General features: G+C 46.7%; 1 protein-coding gene across 1 annotated transcript in view; it reads left to right on the forward strand.

Moving 5' to 3' along the window:
• The first annotated feature begins 7,056 nt into the window (after positions 1–7,056).
• GDAP1L1 (ganglioside induced differentiation associated protein 1 like 1) overlaps positions 7,057–19,394 on the forward strand; it is a 932,901-nt gene continuing 920,563 nt past the window's right edge. The window contains exon 1 of the mRNA XM_069651319.1: positions 7,057–7,330. Within this exon, the coding sequence (XP_069507420.1) occupies positions 7,067–7,330 (264 nt within the window). The 5' untranslated portion in view covers positions 7,057–7,066. The remainder of the gene's footprint in view (positions 7,331–19,394) is intronic.

The raw sequence follows: 19,394 nt of genomic DNA on the forward strand, positions 1-19,394 counted from the left end.
AGGGTCACACTCCACAACATCTGATCCTGTTCCCGGGCCAGCAGATCAGAGGGGGAATGCAGTCCTGCAGCCTCATGCAGTGACAAGAACAGCAAGGTGCAGATCGCCTTGCCCCGAACAGGTGTGGTGCCCGCCAACGCGGTGGCCGTGCGCCACCAGGCAATACTGTGTGGGAAAACTCCATTTACAGTATAGCAGCCCAACAGGGAGCATCGGTTGAAATGATGGCTCAGGCAATGGAGAGGGTGGCTACTTCCATTCTCCCCCCTGAAGGCAGATGGAGCAACAATAGCAGGCAACAGACTCCATTTGCCAATCACACAGGGAAGACATGCTGGCGTCCAACAGGGACCGACGGGCGGCACTGGAGACTCTGCACGAAGCCATATCTATAGAGTCACAGAGCCACAGAGAAGCCCTGAGGGTAGAACTCCATAACCTCAGGGAGACTCTGGGTGAACTTGAGGCTTCCTGAAATTTAAGGTCAGAACAGCAGCTGGAGCAGCTCACACGTTCACTCTCAGCTGAGCTGCAGGCAACTCGGGAGGAGATCCGGGCATCACGGGAGGCCATGCGTGCAGAAATGCAGTCAACCCGTCAGGTGCTGCATGGGGATCTCCGTACTATCATCCTCCAGAACGAGACCTTCCACACCCGCATGCTTGCTGCCATGAAGGACCATACCAGGTCTTTGCGTGGGCTGCCTCCCATAGCACCACCACCTCCTGATGCAGCAGCAGAGGGTGATGAGAGCGACAGCAGTACTCCTCCCACACTAATGTAGCCGTGCAGGCCATGAGCCCATGGAGGTATTTTTTTCCGCAACATCCACGCAGGTGGCTGTTGGTGTGCACCCTGTCCTCGAACCTCCTGGGTGCCCCCTCCTGACTCCCACATGGCCATTTTTTTTTTTTTTTTTTTTTTTACCAGTGTGTTGCCTTGTGTGGCTCCCGTGGGCATCCACTGTGTATTCTGGCTGGGTACATGCAGGCTTGTCCTGTGTTTGGGTTTGATGCTTGGGTTCCTGACACACACATCCCTCCTGCTTCTCGTTTCCATGGGCTTGCAAAGGGTGTGACCAAGTGGCAGTGACTTACACAGTGACATTGGTCTCCCATGAGCTGTGTGGGCAGTCTGTAGTCATAACTGTGTGGACATCCCTAGTGGGGTTTGTTTTTGTATTGCACACTGCATGGTGTATTGATATGTGTTTGTGCATCCATGTCTTTCTCCTTATTCGCAGGTACCTTCTTCATGTCTTCACAAGGCCGTCTCCTTTGCAGATGCAGTTCATGTTGTATGCAGTACACTGACACATTTGCCTGACAGCAACACTCTGCAGTTGGAAGGGGTGGATGTGCTGGATTATTCAGGTTGTAAGACTTGCACTACTTTGAGTTTGTACTGTCATATTTTGGCAATGTTTCATGCTGTGTTGCTGTATTGTGTTGCTGGTAAGTATTTGGTCATGTGTGCTGTTTGTTATTGATTACTGGGAGCATATTGTCTGTGGCCTCTTTCCATTTGGGACAGTGCACTTTGTGACACTTGTGTCATGTGTTGTGCATTCCTTTGTTTGCTTTCACATTGCATGACATGCCATGGTGTGTTGAGTGGCGGAGATGGGGAGGGGTTGGGTGACATGGCACCATTTTCATGTTTTATTTTGCAAGGGGGTAGTCATTCATGCAGCATAAATGTGTGTCTTTTTGTGACACAGCATTGGTTGTCTTTCAGTAGGTAGGGATGCACACAATGTAACACTTCCAGGTGACCAATCTCAGGCTGGTAGGGTTGTGACAGTTGACTGTCCCTTATGTCATCATCATTGATTGTCGGCTGGTATGTGCCATGGCTGTGTGCACTCCACAGGGGTGTGATTTTAGGTGAAGTAATTAGCCACCAGCTGCGTACGGGCTGCCTCACCACATGCCCTTTCCCCTCCCATGCGCAGCGGCCGTGCATGTGGTTGGGGATTTGGGGGCACCACCATGTCCACCGGCAGGCCCCGGCGTGTTGCAACGTTGTGAAGGACACATGCTGCCACTATGATCCTGCACACTACTGGGGGCGCGTATAGCAGCTGCCCACCAGAGCGGTCAAGGGAGCGAAAGTGTGACTTGAGCACTCCGAATGTGCGCTCCACTATGTCCTGGGTTGCAATATGGGCTGTGTTGTATCTTACCTCGGGTGGTGTGGTGGGGTTCCGAATTGGCGTCATCATGTGGGTGCTCAGAGGGTAGGCACTGTCCCCTGGGGAGGTGATTATGGGTATCATTAGTGGGGTTGTGACATTACTCAGTATCTGACATGCATGCATGTGCAGCAGCATTTATACTCACCAAGCAGCCATGTATCGCCATGCCGCCCAGCTTCTAGGTCCCAGTTTAGGGTTGACATTCTGTAGATGAAACTGTCATGGGTGGACCCTGGATAGTTGGCATATACTGAGGTGATGATTCCCTTGGCATCACATACTACCTGCACGTTGATGGAATGCCAGTGCTTGCGGTTTCTATAGATGTGCTCAGTTGCCCTGGGAGGACGTAGAGCCACATGGGTGCAATCAATGCCACTCCGTAAAAATCCTGGACGGCAGCCTGCCTTTCTGCAGGTGTTCTGGGCAGGTATATGTGCCTGCGGACTGATGGGTGTGCAGTCATGATGGCCAACACCTTGTCCATGCAGCATGACTGCGTGGCCTGTGACACCCCCCCCCGCTATGGCACTTGTCCGCTGAAATGAACCAGTGGCCAAGAAGTGCGGTACATTGAGCACCTTTTCCAAGGGACTCAGTGCTTGGGAGCACAGGGTGGGTGATGTGAGGTCATCCTCCCACTCACTCACCAGGTCGAGTATTATGTGAGGTGGAAACCTGTATCTCCCATACACCTGGTCATCAGGCATCCCAAAAAGGCTGGTCCTGGGTGTAAAAATTCTGGCCCTGACTATCCTCCTCCTCCTGCGGTGTCCCACGACCACTGCTGCGAGGAACGGTATATTCATCGTAGCGTCTGAGCTTGTTTGTTGTTTGCGCGCACTTTTATGCTGCGCGGGTCCACGTACGCCTGCTTCCTGCTGGCGTACGTGTTTCCGGATTAGCGTGTCTTTTTTGGCGCACGTGTTTGCCCTGTTCGATTCCATGAATACGTGTTGTAGGCGCGTGTGTGGGCGTTCCGCACATTTGCCTCCTGTACTTCCCCCGTAACGCCCACATTTTCACGTGTTGTTCCCCATTCCACGTGTTACGCCCCGTGTTCCGCCTACTTTTGTTGTGTGCGCCGCGCTATGTGCGCTTTCGCTGTACGCGTACCGCACGCTGTTTGATGACGTGTGCGCCCGCGTGCGCCACGCAGAATTGTAGCGCACATCCCAGAATTTACACGCGTACGGACTTCCATGAATCGATGTACGTGGATTTCACATGCTTGCACTGCGATTTTCGCACTTGCGCTGCGATTCGCACGCTTTCGCACGCTTGCGCGGCGCACATTAATTCCATGAATCGGCCTGTCTATGTTTTGTTCAAGGACATTGTTAAGACTCACAAAATCCCTTCATCTTGGCATATTTTGTATGTTGACCCTATATATAAGAAAGGTGATCAGTCCTGTCCACAAAACTATAGGCCGATCACCCTATTGGACGCAGACTCAAAAACTTCTCAGGAATTATCCTGAACTATATACAAACTTGGATTGATACTAGTAACATTCTGTCCAGATTTCAATTTGGTTTTAGAAAAAGTGTGAGGATGGATGTTGGTGGGCCTATTGTTGAATGTTATGCAAGGGAAAGCCTGGAGGAAGGAGGCAGCACCCATCTATATTGCCTCCATCGATTTGTCAATGGCTTTTGATAGGGTGGAGAGAACAATACTTTGGGGAAAGATAAATCGTCTGGGTATGCCTCCGGCCCTCCTCTCCATACTAATACACCTACACGAGGGGTCAAAACTTCAGGTTCGTTTAAATAACCAGGGCTGTCTTTCTACTTCCATTGATGCTCCAAATGGTTTGCGACAGGGGTGTGTGTTTGCACCAACTATATTCAATCTTTATGTCTCTGATGCTAAAGAGGAGTTGGAAGAAGGTGCCTTTGCACCTCCGGTGGTAGAAGGAGTTAAAATAAGCTGGACTGCCTATGCAGACGATTTTATGCTCTTTGATCACACGCCAATTGGACTACAGCGTCTGCTGTACACATTTCTGGACTATACTGAGTCTAACCACCTGACGATAAATGAAAGCAAAACAGTTATTGTACGCTTACATTTAAGACCATATGTAAAACAGTTTTCATAGTTCTTGAGCCATATAAAACTTGTGGTAAGACCTAATGTGCGTTATCTTGGCTACCCTATTGATGGAAATAAGCAGAAATCCCTTATAGGGAGTATTTGGAAGCGAAAGTTGTGGCACTAATCATTCAACTAAAAAAAATCGATAGTAAATATGGAAAGTTTTCTTTTATACCCACTCTTCGCTTTTATAAACAGAAGCTCTTGCCACATTTTTGCTATGGACTTGAGTTATTTCCAACTTGGATATTGGTGGAATTATCCAAATATGAAACACATTTTTTAAGGGCCATCTTCATGTGTTTACGGAAGTGCGTACCGTTGGCCGCAATACGATATGAACTTGGGTTAACATCAATTGCTAGCATGGTAATTTGGAAAAAGCTCACATTATTTAGGAAACTGATTACAACCCTGAAGGGTACATTATATGACCTTGTGGGTTTGGGCTTTTGAGCCGACAATATCTCTTCGGTCTATCTACATGATTTTAAAAAATAATGCTTGAATTATTTGAAACAATTGGGCATATCACTTGAACTCTTAATGTTTAACCCTGTGAAAGTAAAAAAAGTTTTGAATGGTGGGATTGGGACATTACGACCAACAAACGTGTTGCTACATGTTTTTATAACCATATGGTATCCCATATCAAACAGGTGGGGACTCCTGAACGATACTTGATTGTGTTCCCAGACAAATGTGTTAGGCAGAAATATATTTGTTTCAGATTTAACGCACTTCCAACTCGAGAAGTACTATATGCTCCGAGGTCAGAGTTGGAGAGTACGCAAACTTGTAGATACTGTAACGCTCCAGGAGTTATTGAAACATTGGAACATCTTATGATAGATTGTCATGGACTGAGAAATGCATGGATACAGTATTTCAGTAAATGTGTTGCTACCACCGGACTGGTCAATCTGGATACACTGTGGTGGAAAATGCTGCATGGGAAAGCCGAGCCACGACAGTTGGCAATTGTTAGATTTTTAGAAAATGTATGTAAATTGGGAAAAGAACTTGAATTAAGTGGAAGTGGTGCTGAATGAAAAGCATTGTTTAAATATGTAGAGCTTTTAATTTGTTGTTTTAAGTTAAGCAAACAAATAGGTAGGGCAGAGAAGCCCAGTGGGACTCTGCTTGCAAAATGCGTTAACATAGCAGAGGCAGCAGGTTGCTGGAGATTGTGGGTACGTTGCCCAAGTACACCATGGGAATAGCAAAATTAAAATGTGTTCCAGTCTCACCGCGCCAATGAAAAAAGTATCAAGAACTGCTTGGATTGCAGAATTGTTTAATAGGAACATATGCAGCCTGCACGTGTTTCGAGCAATCCTTGCTCTTCCTCTGAGGCTTATGTTTGAAATAGGTCTGGTATGGTTGATCATATAGTTGTTATTGGCTGTTGTAACTTCAATTCTTCGCAAATGCGGAATGCGCCTTACCGGTGGTCTGCTACGTGCAAAACTAATCCCGACCCCACAGTTTTGCACGTAGCAGACCACTGGTAATGCACATTCCGCTCTTGTGAAGAATTGAAGTTACAACAGCCAATAACAACTATATGATCAACCATACCAGACCTATTTCAAACATAAGCCTCAGAGGAAGAGCAAAGATTGCTCGAAACACGTGTCAGGCTGCATATGTCCTTATTAAACAATTTTGCATTCCAAGCAGTTCTTGATACTTTTTTCATTGGCACAGTGAGACTGGAACACATTTTAATGTTGTTTTAAATTAGTCTCTGTGTTTGCTCTTAAGTTGCTTTTGATGTTGAATATGTGTAACAATGTAGTGTTTTGTGTATTCATTGTATTATGAATCATTGATTTTGTAAAGGTTATGTTTATAACCAGAAACAAATAAATAAAAACAAAGAAATAGTAAGAATCTGTGACTATATGATTGATGCCAGACTTGGGACCTGTGCATGGGATATACGCATGCTAAAACTCGACATTTTAAGATAAAGTCCTTTTTACCCTCCTGAATTGTATTTAATCAGGTTGCCAGTGCCTATATATAGAAATATGTTCCTCAGCTTTCGATTAAATGTATGGCCAACACGAGAGTTCCAGTGAATTAGATATAAGTTAACCAAGGGGGAGAAGGCTTGTCAATATTGTGATGATGTCTCACGAATTGAAACATTACAACTCCTATTAGTATTCTGGCCAGTGTTATTAGCTCAAAGAAAACGGGTTCTCCAGCATCTGTTTAAGGATCATCATATGTTGACACCTGAAGCCTTGTGGTTGGTGAGCCTTAGCGGCCTATGAATAGCAGTAACCCTGGCAGCTGTGCAACATCTGGAGTCCTTAGGAATGGAATGAGTGGTCCAGGATGCCGGCTGTGGTAAGTCAATCACGTTCCATGAGTTGTGTTATCACCCACTTTCTGATCTTCCTTTCTGTTCTACAGTGTGTTAGGTTGTCCAAACTCTTGTTCTATTAAATTTCTTTCTTATTGAATGTTTAACATTGAATGGCACATGTTAATTGTTAATTGTAAACTAAAGTTTTATAGAAAAATTGATAATTTGTTTCAACCAAATAATAAAAAAATAATTATAAAAAATATATATATATATATTTCTGTGTGTGCGTGTACACTATATATAATATATATAGCATCACCATGCATACTAGGGTTGCTATATGTTAGATGTATTATGCCAGGTAATGACATGGCATGCCCCTTGACTAAACTGAATTTCTCCTCGGAATATGTGATGAGTAACGGGATTCGGTCTGGCTGGGGATGATGATGCTTCTATGTGGCCATGTGATTCTCAGGCAGTGCAGCTGCTCCGTTCTCGCCTCCTTTCTTCCAATCCAGGCTGTCATGGCGACTCCCAACAATGTTACTCCCACCAACTGCAGCTGGTGGCCCATTTCCTCTCTTGAAAATGATGCAGGGAAATCCACGGACGACGAGGAGATCCCCGAGCCCGCAGATCCGAGCCCCAGATCCAGGGAGCGCCTTGTTTTGTATCACTGGACTCAGTCTTTCAGCTCTCAGAAGGTAATTCCGAGCCGGCAAGCACACGGATGTGCACCGCATCCACCCGCACACGCCGCCCGGTCGCTTCGCGTGCTGGGGACGGATGCAGTAGAGGCTTGGCAAAGGGCGCGTTTTGCAGGGTTGTGGTGGGACTCTGCGGTTTGTAGAGGAAGATGAAATGGACAGATTGGAAATGGCAAGGATTGCATTGGAGTTCTTATTCCATTCAAGCCTGTTCAAGATGGGGAGGGTCTGTTTTGCAATGCAGCACGACCTGCTTCTTTTAAATGCTGTCGGTGTAAATTGCGATTGTTTAAGGCGTCTGCGGCTCGGGTTTCAGCGCGCGCTTGAAACTGCTCATTTGCCGTGTTACACTGACACTTGCGTTTAAAATGGAATAACACTAAGAGGGGAGAGCTGTCTGCGTGTTGCAGCTGCGACGTTCCCGGGGGTACAGACGGTGTTTGTGTGTGAATTGAACGGGGAGATGGAGGAGTAATGTGGGTGGGGTGGGGAGGGGGTCTGTATTTCAAAAGCATCTTTCCACGTTCAGTGCACTGCACAGGAAATCACGCCAGCGCTGCGCGAAGTGGCATTCCCCTTAAGATAATGCAGCAAAGCACCACTTTCGACCCATGACATGTCCGGGTGCAAACGGATAGTCGCATGCCTACTATCAGTCAATAGAGCCAACCCATATGACACGTGTGCATTAAAAACAACATATGTTTGCAAAGTATGTGATCCCGTTATCACACATGAATTGTTCTGGCTAACAGTATCCCACGGTTTACTGAAGATTTAGCAATTCCTGTAAAATCCCCTTTTCATCTGTGTGACTCTTTGTTGCCTGGGTCGATGGCGTTCCCGGGCATGCACAGGCCAGCCAGCCGAATTTGAGGAGCAGCCCAGCACTGGCGCACCACATGAACAGGGGGCGGCGTGCCTTATTGCCCGTGCGCACGCTATGCAGCCGGGTGGCCTCGGCTCATTTCCTGAAATGCCTTCCATCCATTATTAGCTGGCTCGTGCATTTAGCCCCGCTTTCCACACACGGCCACACGCTGTGCATTAGGCGAGCGCGAGCTCCTTCACCGCCTGCCGGTTCCTGTCAGAAAGCGGCGTGTCCTTGCCTGGGACCTGAGCTGCCTCCCTCTATCCCCTCACAGTGTCTGTCTCTTCCACTCTCAATGCATGGCTGTCTGGGTCTCCCCCTCTCGGTCGCCCACTCTAATACTCTTTTCAATCTCTGGATATGGCTGGCGCTCTCTCCTTCTTTCCATCTTCTAATATGTGTATCTGTTTCTCTCACGCTCTGTGTATGGCTGTCTCTTTCTCCTCATTTAATATTCGTATCTGTCTCACTCTCTGTGTATGGCTGATCCACTCTCTCCACGCACTCCCTTCTAATACTCTGTCTCGATTTCTCCCAATTCGCGGGTTACCTCTATATGCCCTTCCCACCTTCATGTCTCCTCTCCTTGGAAACCGCTGTATCATCTCGTGTGCCAGGCTTGCCAGCCTGTCTGTCTCTGTAAATCTACCTCTACCACTAGTTCTCTCCTCCTATTCGTTTTCTCAGTCTCAGTTCTCTCATCCAACCTTCTAGTTCTTCTACTTTGCCACTTTTTCTCGTTCTCTCGCGTGTTCGCCCCCCCACAACATCCTCTCGTTTCTCTCCCTCATACATTTGTCAATGCTGGCGATGGAACAGTTAATTGCCACAGAATACGATTTGCTCCCATCCCTCTCAGCCTGAGCTCCACGGATTCATGCCTGCTGTGCCTTTTACACATCGGCCAATTGAAAGGAGCACACAGTCGCACGATTCAGAGTTATACTCGAGTTCGCTTTACAATAATTACACTGCATTGTAGAAACACATATAATTGGCCTCCAGTTGTCTTACTTAGCCCGCTAGAACGAAACACGAAATGTATTTTTACAGCATTTAAAATCTGGCTGCACTGTTTATGGGAATGTTGCAACCGGCCCCTTAGCTAGACAAGCCAACAAGGTTGTTGTATTTCGTTTGCATATGTGTATATTTGAGATTTGATTACCTTAACCCCCTTTGACAACTCTCGGCATTTTTATTGTTTAATGAAAGGTGCAAACCTGTTATCTGAATCGGTTTTAAATTCAACTGTAATAGGGCCTGACTCATTCTTTTACCACATAAGTTATGCTGACTTTCAGATCTTTAAAGTTGTCAGCCATAAACAGCTTATCCGGTGCTAGATTTTTCACTGTATGCTGCAGCTTGTAATTCTCTATTCAAAAGCAACTCTCTACACATACTAGGATGCAAAGAACAATAAAAAGAGGACTGGTTCAGATACTGACGCCTAGATACATAAATGAATAATCGTAGGTTGGACGTATATGTGAAAGTTACTTTATTTACTTTAATAAAGTACTCTCCTTGTCGACACTGGCTGATGAGCGTAACACTCTTTATTTACTTTATTGTTCTCCATGTGGGAGAATGGGGCAAGAGCAGCCTGTCTCTGGGTCACCCTCTGTCGTTCCTCACTCTCTCCCTCTTGCCCCCTCGCCCCCTCCCGCCTTTGCCCTGCGTCACGAGCAGCGTGCGTTGTGACATGGAATGGAGCATGCAGCAAGATGGTGCAGATCAGTCTCTACATCATCCCCAATTGTTCTCATACAATTCACCAGAGCAATTGTCAATAAAATTCATACTGACTGAACCTCTCGGGAACTCGTCTTTTTCGTCTGGGTCTCTTTTCACCTGAATGTAGGTGTGTGCCCTCTTCATGCAATGTGTCTCCTTCATGCAGTTCAATGTCATCTTCATCTCTTCTCTTTTTCTCCCTTCTGCTATGCAGTGTTGGCTCTTTGCTAGTTGATGCATTGAGCTCTTTGCTTATCTTGTCACGTTAAGTGCTTCACTTCTTCTCTTCTTCTGGGAGATTGCTACCGTGGCCATGTTCCACTACTTTCCTCTTTTGACTTTAATGGTGTTGTGGTGTGTTTCCATCACAGTCAATGGTCGACTGTCTTTGGACGATGTGTCCTTGTCCTTCTGAGGCATACATATTTTCACTACGTCTCCCACCTGTATTTCTCTGGCATGCGTTGCGTTGCGTGCATCAAAGTTTTCTCTCTGGTGTTCAGGATGACTTGCCACCCTTCTCATGATCTTTGAAATGTCTATGGTCTTCTCGTGGTTCTCCTGGTGCGTCCATGCTGGGTTCAGCTTCGTTTTAGCTTTTTGTCCTCTCATTAGCTGGAGTGGTGTAACTTCTGTGTGAAATTTACTGTAACTCTGTGGGCTGAAATTGTTCTTTGCGCTGCTTCATGGCAATTTGCACTGCATGCCTTGCTTGCTGAATTGCTTCCTTGATCATGCGATTTGATTGCTTTACTTGTCCATTACCTCTTGGATGTTAGAGGGAGGCCCTGATGTGCTTTATAGCATTCCTGGAGAGGAAGTTGATAATTTCTGTTGATACAAATTGTGCTCCATTATCTGAGAATGCTTCCTCTGGACATCCTTCCCTCCTGAAGACCCTCATGAGAGCCTGAATAGTTGAACCTGTGGTTATCTCACCCATGAATTTCGCTTCCACCCACTTGGAGGTGTAATCCATCAATATGAAAGCGCATTTGTGTTCTGAGGGCATGTGTTCCATGGGACCAATGAAATCTATGCCCACTTTACGCCAGGGATGCCAGTTCCATTCAACCGATCTCACTTACGGAATGCGTGTGAGAAGACGTTTGTCCCCTTCCTTGCATGCTGCACATGCTTCCAGCCTCGAAGTGACTCTGCTCGTGCCTCCAGGTGTTAAGATATGAAAGAGGGGCTTGTGATCCTTGCCGAGCATGAATATGGAAAAGATCCTTTTCTCCATATATCATTTCTGAAGTGTTCCATGGGCCCATGTGCACGCAAGCATCTCCTTCTCTATGCCCGAGTAATTTTGCTTGTACTCTGTGAGAGCACGAGAGGCAAAAGCTACACCAGAATGGCTTTCTCTCACCTTTTTCATCATGGTCGCTCCTACTCCAGACTTGATCATCATGTGTTTGTCTGCAACAAAAGGACAGAGAGTGTGAGCACTTAAGATGCTGTATTTAATGGTATTGGACGCAACTTGGCAACTCTGCGAACCACTCGAAAGAGGCATTTTCTAGTTGGAATGAGCCTGAGAGGTTTGGTTTTTGCTGAAATATTTTCCATGAACTTGGCGTAGAGCTCTTTCGTGGTCAGCCTGGAAGCCTTCATGATTGCTTCGACTAACAAAACATTGGGGCATGTACCAGTAGCCAGAGGCATTGCTAGGGGGGTGGTAAGGGGGATATACCCCCTGGTCTTTTGGTTGTAACCCCGGATAGAATCTCAGGAGCTACAAACAAAAGGCTAGCTAGCCCCCAGTCCCGACATTTCCGACAGCAGCATAGCCCCGGGTCTTTTCCAGACCTAGCAACACCCCTGCCAGCCGCTGAAATCGTGCAGCATAGCTATTCAGACCTTTGGAACATACATTTTTCTTTGTGCAACGTTAGTCCGCTGAGTTCCAATGTGCTCATCACTTGTGCTAGGGTATTGTTGTGTGATTCTTCCTCACATAAACTGCCATGTCCTCCTGGAAAAACGCCATGTTGGGAATGTACCTGGGGAGGCTGGTATCAAGGCGCTGGAACACTGCGAACACCGAAGAGAGACCGAATGGCATTTGTGTGTAATGAAAGGTGCCTTCCGACATCACGAAATCCGGGAGGTGTTTGGATACAACATGAAGACGATTTTGTTGGTATCGTTCTTCATATCCAGTTTTGTGAATATTCTTGCATCTTGGACCAGCAACAGTAATTAAGTGATGTTTGGTAATGGGTAGGAGTTCCCTATAATGCTCATGTTTAGGCTGCAGAGGTCCACAAACATCCGCAATTTTGTGCTGCCTTGCTTCTTCATGAGGACAATTGGGCTTAACCACTCTGTGGCCTTCACTTGCTCGATGATGCCCTGGTCGAGAAGCTCAGCAAGGAGTGACTTGAGTTCTTTGTGCACCATCAGAGGAACAGGTCTGACCTTCTGTTTGACCTGCCTGGCGCCTTTTTGTAGTATTATCAAGTGCACATTCTGTTTTACCATATCCAGTTCGTCCCGAAATATGTCCCTCTGGGCATCAAGTAAGTTCAATGTGGAACGTTGGTGGACAATGAATACCTGTTGGGGTAAGCATGGGTCAAATTTGATTTCCTGTCTTCTCTGGCCATCCCAACCTAGGACTACTGGGCCTTTCACTGACAGATAGACCTTGATAACTGTGGTGCAGTCCTTGAATGATACTGTGTTTCTCCTGAACCCAATCAGCTCAATTTTGTGCCCTCTTATGCACCTGGGTTAACATCTGGAGCATGTAGATGACCTTTGCGCTTTAGAAAGAGTTGAAAGTACATATCATTTGGTAGTATGGTGTAATCAGAACCAGAATCCATCAACATATTGGTGTTGGTTTTATAAATAATAATCATGTAATAGGGGTTCCTGCTCCCAGCCCCTTTATTCTCGATTCTAAGTAGGATCTGCTGGAGCTGTTCACTGGGTTCATCGCCATCCAAATTGTCCTGCATATACATTACTGTACACCGTCTTCTGGTGTTGCACATGGCAGCGAAGTGACCAATCTTGTAACACTCCAAACATTCCCTGCCGGCTGTTGGGCATGATTTATCATTGGCTAGATGATTTCGATCACTTCATCTGAAACATTCAGCACTTTTCCCTGGACGCTTTTTGTTTGGTGAACGTCTCCTTTGAGAGTTATCTCCTGGTCTATCTTCGGTGGGCGATCTTCTTTCTTGCTCTTGTCTTGTGGGTCGCCTTCTCACTCTGCACACCTCTGCCTTAACGCCTGCTTGACTCATTTCTCTTATGGAGCATATTGATCGTTCAACTGTTTTGGCGATAGTGATCAATTGTTCCAGTTTGGGATCTCGGCTTGTGTTTTGGGGTCACGTCAATGCACGATGAGTTGGTCCCAGATTAGTTGGTCGTTCATGTTGCTAAAGGCACATGTGCTCAGAGCTCCTTTAGTGTAGGTACCAAGTCATCAACTGATTCTGAGGAAGTTTGAAGCCTAGTGTAAAACTTTTGATGTTCAAGCACTATATTGGAGACCCTCCCGAAATGGGACTCAAGAATGGCCATCGCCTCTTCATACACATTGTTGTTGGCTGATCTGTCTGGTTTCCTTGATATGTCTGCTAGAGCATTCCTCTGTAGTGCGGATTTCCTCTCAGGCATAAACTCTGTTCCATCAGCTGCTTCGAAGTATATCTGGAATTGGGATTTCCATTGGTTCCAAGGGACTGACGGCTCACCTGGAGTCTGAAGAAATGTTGGTGGTGGCGTGATTCCGTGCATGCTGTCTTGAAGTGTTGGTGGAACACTTGCTTTTCCCTTTCTTATTCCACTTCACCAGGTGTCGGTGTTAGAACGTGTGATGTTGTATCACTCTTGGAATCCCACCCTCGTCGCCATTGTAAAGATGTGCCTTTGCCCAATGATGGCCCAGATAGATAAATTAATAATCGTAGGCTAGACGTATATGTTAAAGTTACTTGATTTACTTTCATAAAGTACTGTATTATCTGCATTACTGGAGATCAGGTAAGATGCTGGAGACTGATTTGTATAAGTAGATGAGCTTTATTATTAGCTACAGGGTAAGCTTAGATGATTGGGACAGGAGCTAGCTCATCCAGTCAGTAAGCTCTCCCATCCCGAAGATCCAAACTGTAGGATTCAGAACCTTGATGACACTAAGATTCTAGATGACCTAATGACATTCCACTATCTGCACAGAGTGCACCCAGTGCAGACAACCAGTCTAGATATTACACGTACTCTCCTTGCTGATACCTGGCTGATGAGCGTAACGCTCTTTATTTACTTTATAGTTCTTCCCAGGGGTGAATAGCATGGGAGCAGCCTGTTTCAATGTTGCCTCTGTCATAACATGCCCTCTCCCTCCGCTCCCCACTTGTGCCTCCTTTCCGCGTCATGAGCGGTGTGCGTCATGATGAGGTATGGAGCAGCGGGAGGACGTTGCGCGCAACCCTATGTTGCCTTTCAGAGCTATTAAGTGGTTCCATATCAGGTGTAAGCAGAATTTCCAATGCTAGCTATTTCACTGCATTCTGCAGCGGGTATTTCTCTATTCAAAAGCAAGCCTACACGTACCAGAATGCAACAAACTATAAAAAAGAGGACTGGTTTAGCTACTGACACCTGACTTGGGACACGCTCAGAGATTGGCTGATATTTTCCAGACCCCACATCCCCACACCCTGCATTCTAATAAAAACCAAGCTGAATAAAAATGGAGGATACCACCCACCGATAAATCATGTATAGGTTTGCCCTTGCTGCCAAAGGTTCTTTTACTCTGGCTGCATCCTTTCTTTGAGATTATTGAGCTGAGGATTGCAGTTCTAATTCCTTCACTTTTTTAGTACACTTTCTTTTTGCCTCCTCATTCCTTTGATAAGCCCTAATATATAACCGGGCCACGACAATATGCCTTCATAGTATAGTGATAAACTGTACTCTTGAGGGGGGGGGAGAGGGCCAGTAACAGCACATTGGCCTAAGTGACCAGAAGTCAGGGACGGACTGGACTTTGGCATTGTGGCATTTGCCCCCTGGCTGCTAGGGCAGGTCTGGACTGGGTTGGTGAGCCTAAAAGTGAAAGGAGCACCAGGTGTCACTTTGTAGTATACACCTTTTATGTGTTATCATGTAGGTCTGGGAACCTGTACTGGTTCTGCTAACAAACTTAAAACAAGTAAGTGAAACTGTAACAGTGCTAGTTCAGTTTCAGATAATGTGCTGGGCTGAAAATACAGTGGAGCACACTACCACCCCATAAGAGCATGCAGTTTTCCTGGGCTCGGTTCAAGGGTGAAGATACAGAAGTTTAACAGAAACGGGGGAGGTCAAGGTGTAATGGTATTTTTAGTGTCTCCCCCTCCAGGTCTGCACAGTTCAGTTTGTTGTGTTCAGGGGCCAGTGGGAGGGCTCACCATGTAAAAATTAGGAAACATGGGTGCCCCCTCATCAGCACTCCTGTTCCTCTTTATTCCCCACCAGTAAATAGAGCATTTTGCTTAGGAATAATCACACTAGAAACTACTTCCAAGGGTCCAGCTGTGGGGCATTACTGGTGGATTTACTGCTGCCTCGGTTTGAGAGTGCATATAATAGTCAGCAATACAAGTATTCACAATTTATATAGCAAACAAATGCCATCTCTTTCTCCCCTGTCACAGAGGCAGGTATTCCTCCACTCTATTTGGCATGGTCTTACTCCATCTGCGGGCATTCTATCAACTTTGCCCCTGGAAATTCTAAACTCTGCCCCTGGATGACTTCTGCTTCCATTGGAAAGACTCTCATTCTTTCTCTGAATGGAATCACTCCCTTGTCTAAAGACGCTGCCATTCCTGTTTCTGGAATGTCCCTTGCCCAGGAAATTCTGACCTGTTTATGGTTGCTTTCTGTCCTGTGTCTAGACAATCCCCCCTCCTATCTATGAATACTCGAATCCTCTGTCTGCATATACTCTCACCTCTCTGTGTACATTCTTACCAGCCTATGGGCACTCTCATCTCTGTCTTTTGATGGTAGAAGCCTCCCGGCCCAGTCTATGCACCCTGTCTTCCCTGCATGTGGCCGGACCTGCTTCTGCACACCCTCATTCCTCTGTTGGTTGATACTGTTACCATTTTATGGCCCTCCCTTGTCCTTGGACACTCTTGCCTCTGTTTCTGTAAAAGCTCTCTTTGGTTAATGGATGGTCTCTCCTTCTGTCTTGAAATGCTTTCCCTCCTGTCTCCATGCAATCCCTCGGTTGATTGAGGTTCTCTATGCTTCCCTCTACCCCATCTCAGGGCAGTCTCTTCACCTATTTGCAGATGCATTTTCCCATGTCTCTGCCGCTGGAACCCGAGTGAGCTGTATTGTTGCCTTGCTCTTGTGAAAAATTGAGACATTGTATCTCTATGTTCCACTGGCCTCAAAGTGTGGTTAGTAAACACCTAAGGGGAAGAACTAGAAACCCAAGGACGCACAACTATGTTCTCAATCAGATTTAATGAGCAATGCCATGGAGAAATATATCCTGGGCTCTTAAGTGCCACAAAAGGCCCACAGGCTGTGGCTGGCACAGATGAAGATGGCACTCCGGTGAGCCTAGTAAGGGTTGTGAATTCTGTTCTTCTCTCTCCATTTCTCAGAACTGAATCTGATCTGTACATGAAAACACTAAACAGAGCAGGAGAGAGATATCAAGCCCCATTCAGGCCCATGAAAAGGGAAGCTGTGGGTGTAGGGTAGAAGGGAACAATTAAAGTGTGTCACATTGTGGACACCTAGGATTAAGAAAGACATCAACAGCAAACACTCTGAGTTCAACACTTTTCTAAAGAAAGTGTCCACGAATTGGGGCAAACTCAAAAGTATAACCAGGGGACTTTTGCAAAGAGACAAAAATCAGGAAGGCCTTTTCTAAATGCCTCTCTTGCTGTCTCCCAAACTCATGCTCCACAGGAATACTTGGACATTCCGGTATCTGTAACAACAGTTCCGGTATCTACAGTTACCCAAATGTTCATTTCCAAAAGTCCCAGATTGGGTTACCTCACCCCCCGTGGCATTGTGGGCTCAAGGGTTACACAAACCTGGCTCTTATGCTCAAGAGAACATAGATACAGGGTTTCTATTGTGCCATATCCCATGGCTAATCCAGTCCTTGAGATCTTGCACCATCCCACAGGACCCCTGTAAGATTCTATAGGCATTAGTCAGGCGATAGGAGGACGAATCACTCCCTGATAATCTGCAGTCCCCTTTCTAGCTCCTTCCTGAACTACCTCTACGCTCCCAGACCCCCAGATGGACCAGCTTCCCAGTACCTGTACCTGCATACTGCCTGACCTGGTACTCCAGAACCTTCCCGCTTAGCCCGACTGCACTCTTCAAGGAGCTCACTCATCAGCTTTTCAATAAAGGCCTGGCCTCTTAATTTGAAGGCCTTCTACTTCCTCCTGCTCCTATCATCAATGAAAGCTAGATCTTCCTCCACAATCTCTTCTTCCTCCTCCCAGTGTCCTCACTATAATACTCTTCCTCATCACTTTGATATTCTTCAGTCCAAAACACCAATGTTTCTGTCATCACTGCCTCCTAAATGACCTCCACCATCCACTCACTAACACTTTGAACTGTTCTACTCACTGCCACCTCCTTCCTACCACCTTTTGCTGATCATTTTGCCACCACCTCCTATCTACAACCTTACTCTGCTCGTCTTGGCACCAACTTGTCTGTACCACCTTGAGTTATCCATGTGCTCCATCTCCCTCCAACACATAGGCACTCCTCTGGCCTCCATTATCACTTTCTTTACCACCCCTAGTTAGGTGTCACCACTTCCTTCATGTCTGCCGCTGCCGCCACCTCTTTCTCTTCTTATCTCACCTCCGTCTTCCACTCTAGACTTACCACCTACCTAACCACATTCTCTTTATGGCATACCACCTCTGCCACTCCTCTTACTGCCACCATCGATCCTTCTGATCTCACCACCCCCTTTCCCTTTAATCTCACCAACTCCTTCTCTCCTGTAGATGTCACCTCATCCTTTCTTCTGCTGCCACCTCCCCAGCTTTTTACACCTCTCCAACCACATCCATCTTAGTCACTCTCTAACCTCAAGCCTGCATCAACCTCTAGCCTCCTGCAAACCACACTGCTGATGTGGCTGCCTGGCATACATAGGGTGATCCCCCTTGCCCTGGGTTGGACTTTGGCTTAAAGTCTGCAGTTGTGTTCTTGTGCCGGGGTGGATCTGTGATTTATTTTATTTCATTTTATTATTGGGTATTTATAATGTGCCTATACACAATCTGTTTCAAGGCGCAACAAGACAAGAGAGTGTGGGAACAAAGGACAAAAACAAAACAATCCTACTAGGCCTAGTGACATTCGGATCGTGCAAGTGCAGTAAAGAGGGAGGGGGGTAGTGTCGGTCTGGGCGGAGAGGCCTGTGAGAAAAAACACGAGTGCCAGGGGATGCCAGGTGGACAGAGCCAGGGACGAGCAGAGAGTGCAGGCGAAGGAAGGTTCACAAGCTAAGTGTGCGGTAAGGGGCTGGAAGGGCTACAGGGTGCAGGCCCAGTCAGGCTAGTGCGGGGTGAGGGTCCCGGAAGAGCAGTGCAGGTTGAGGGGGCATCAGGGGAGACCAACTGTAGGCGTAGACTGGATTAAGGGGGCCTGGTGCCCTGTAAGACTCTGAAGGAACCAGGACGCCAGTTAAGAGGCAGACAGTGTCATTAGCAGGGGAGGGGGAGAGGAAAGGAAGATGAGAAGCTTCCAGAACGTAACGAGAGATGGCTCAAGTCTGAGAGGGGCAGGGAGGCCATTCTAGAGGCAGGCACCTGCATAGGAGAGAGATCTACCCCCACTCTCTTCTTCGAAAAGCGTCTGATCTGCAGAGAGTTATAGCTAGATGACTGAAGGACTCTAGCAGGGAGGTATTTAGGGGGAGAGAGTTGGATATAGAGGGGTCCCAGGCCCCAGAAAGCTTTGTGGATGATGCAGAGGGTCTTGAACTTGATCCTTGCAGCAACCGGGAGCCTGTGGAGAGATGCAGTCCCTGTGCTTGAAGCCAAAGACAAGGTTTGCAGTCCTGTTCTGGATTAGTTGAAGGTGGCAAAGGGAGGAGTTAGACGGATTGAAAAAGAGGCTGTTGCAGTAGTTCAGCCTGGAGAGGTTCCATGTAATAATGTCGCCACAAAAATCTCGCCATGGAAAAATATTGCCGAAAAATGGCTATTTTTTGTGGCGACATTATTGCATGGAACATGTGGGGGACACCCCCGCAACTCCTAAACTTTTTTTTTTTTCTACATTTTTTTTGCGCCCCTGTCCCCATATATATGGTCACCCAAATAATATCGCCACAACATTTTCCCGGCAATATTATTTACGGCAACCATATATATGGTGATATTATTACCTGATACCACTGGAGAGAACCAGAGCTCTGGA

Source organism: Ambystoma mexicanum, chromosome 3p (genome assembly GCF_040938575.1).
Source record: "Ambystoma mexicanum isolate Mex_15411 chromosome 3p, UKY_AmexF1_1, whole genome shotgun sequence".
Lineage (NCBI taxonomy): Eukaryota > Metazoa > Chordata > Amphibia > Caudata > Ambystomatidae > Ambystoma > Ambystoma mexicanum.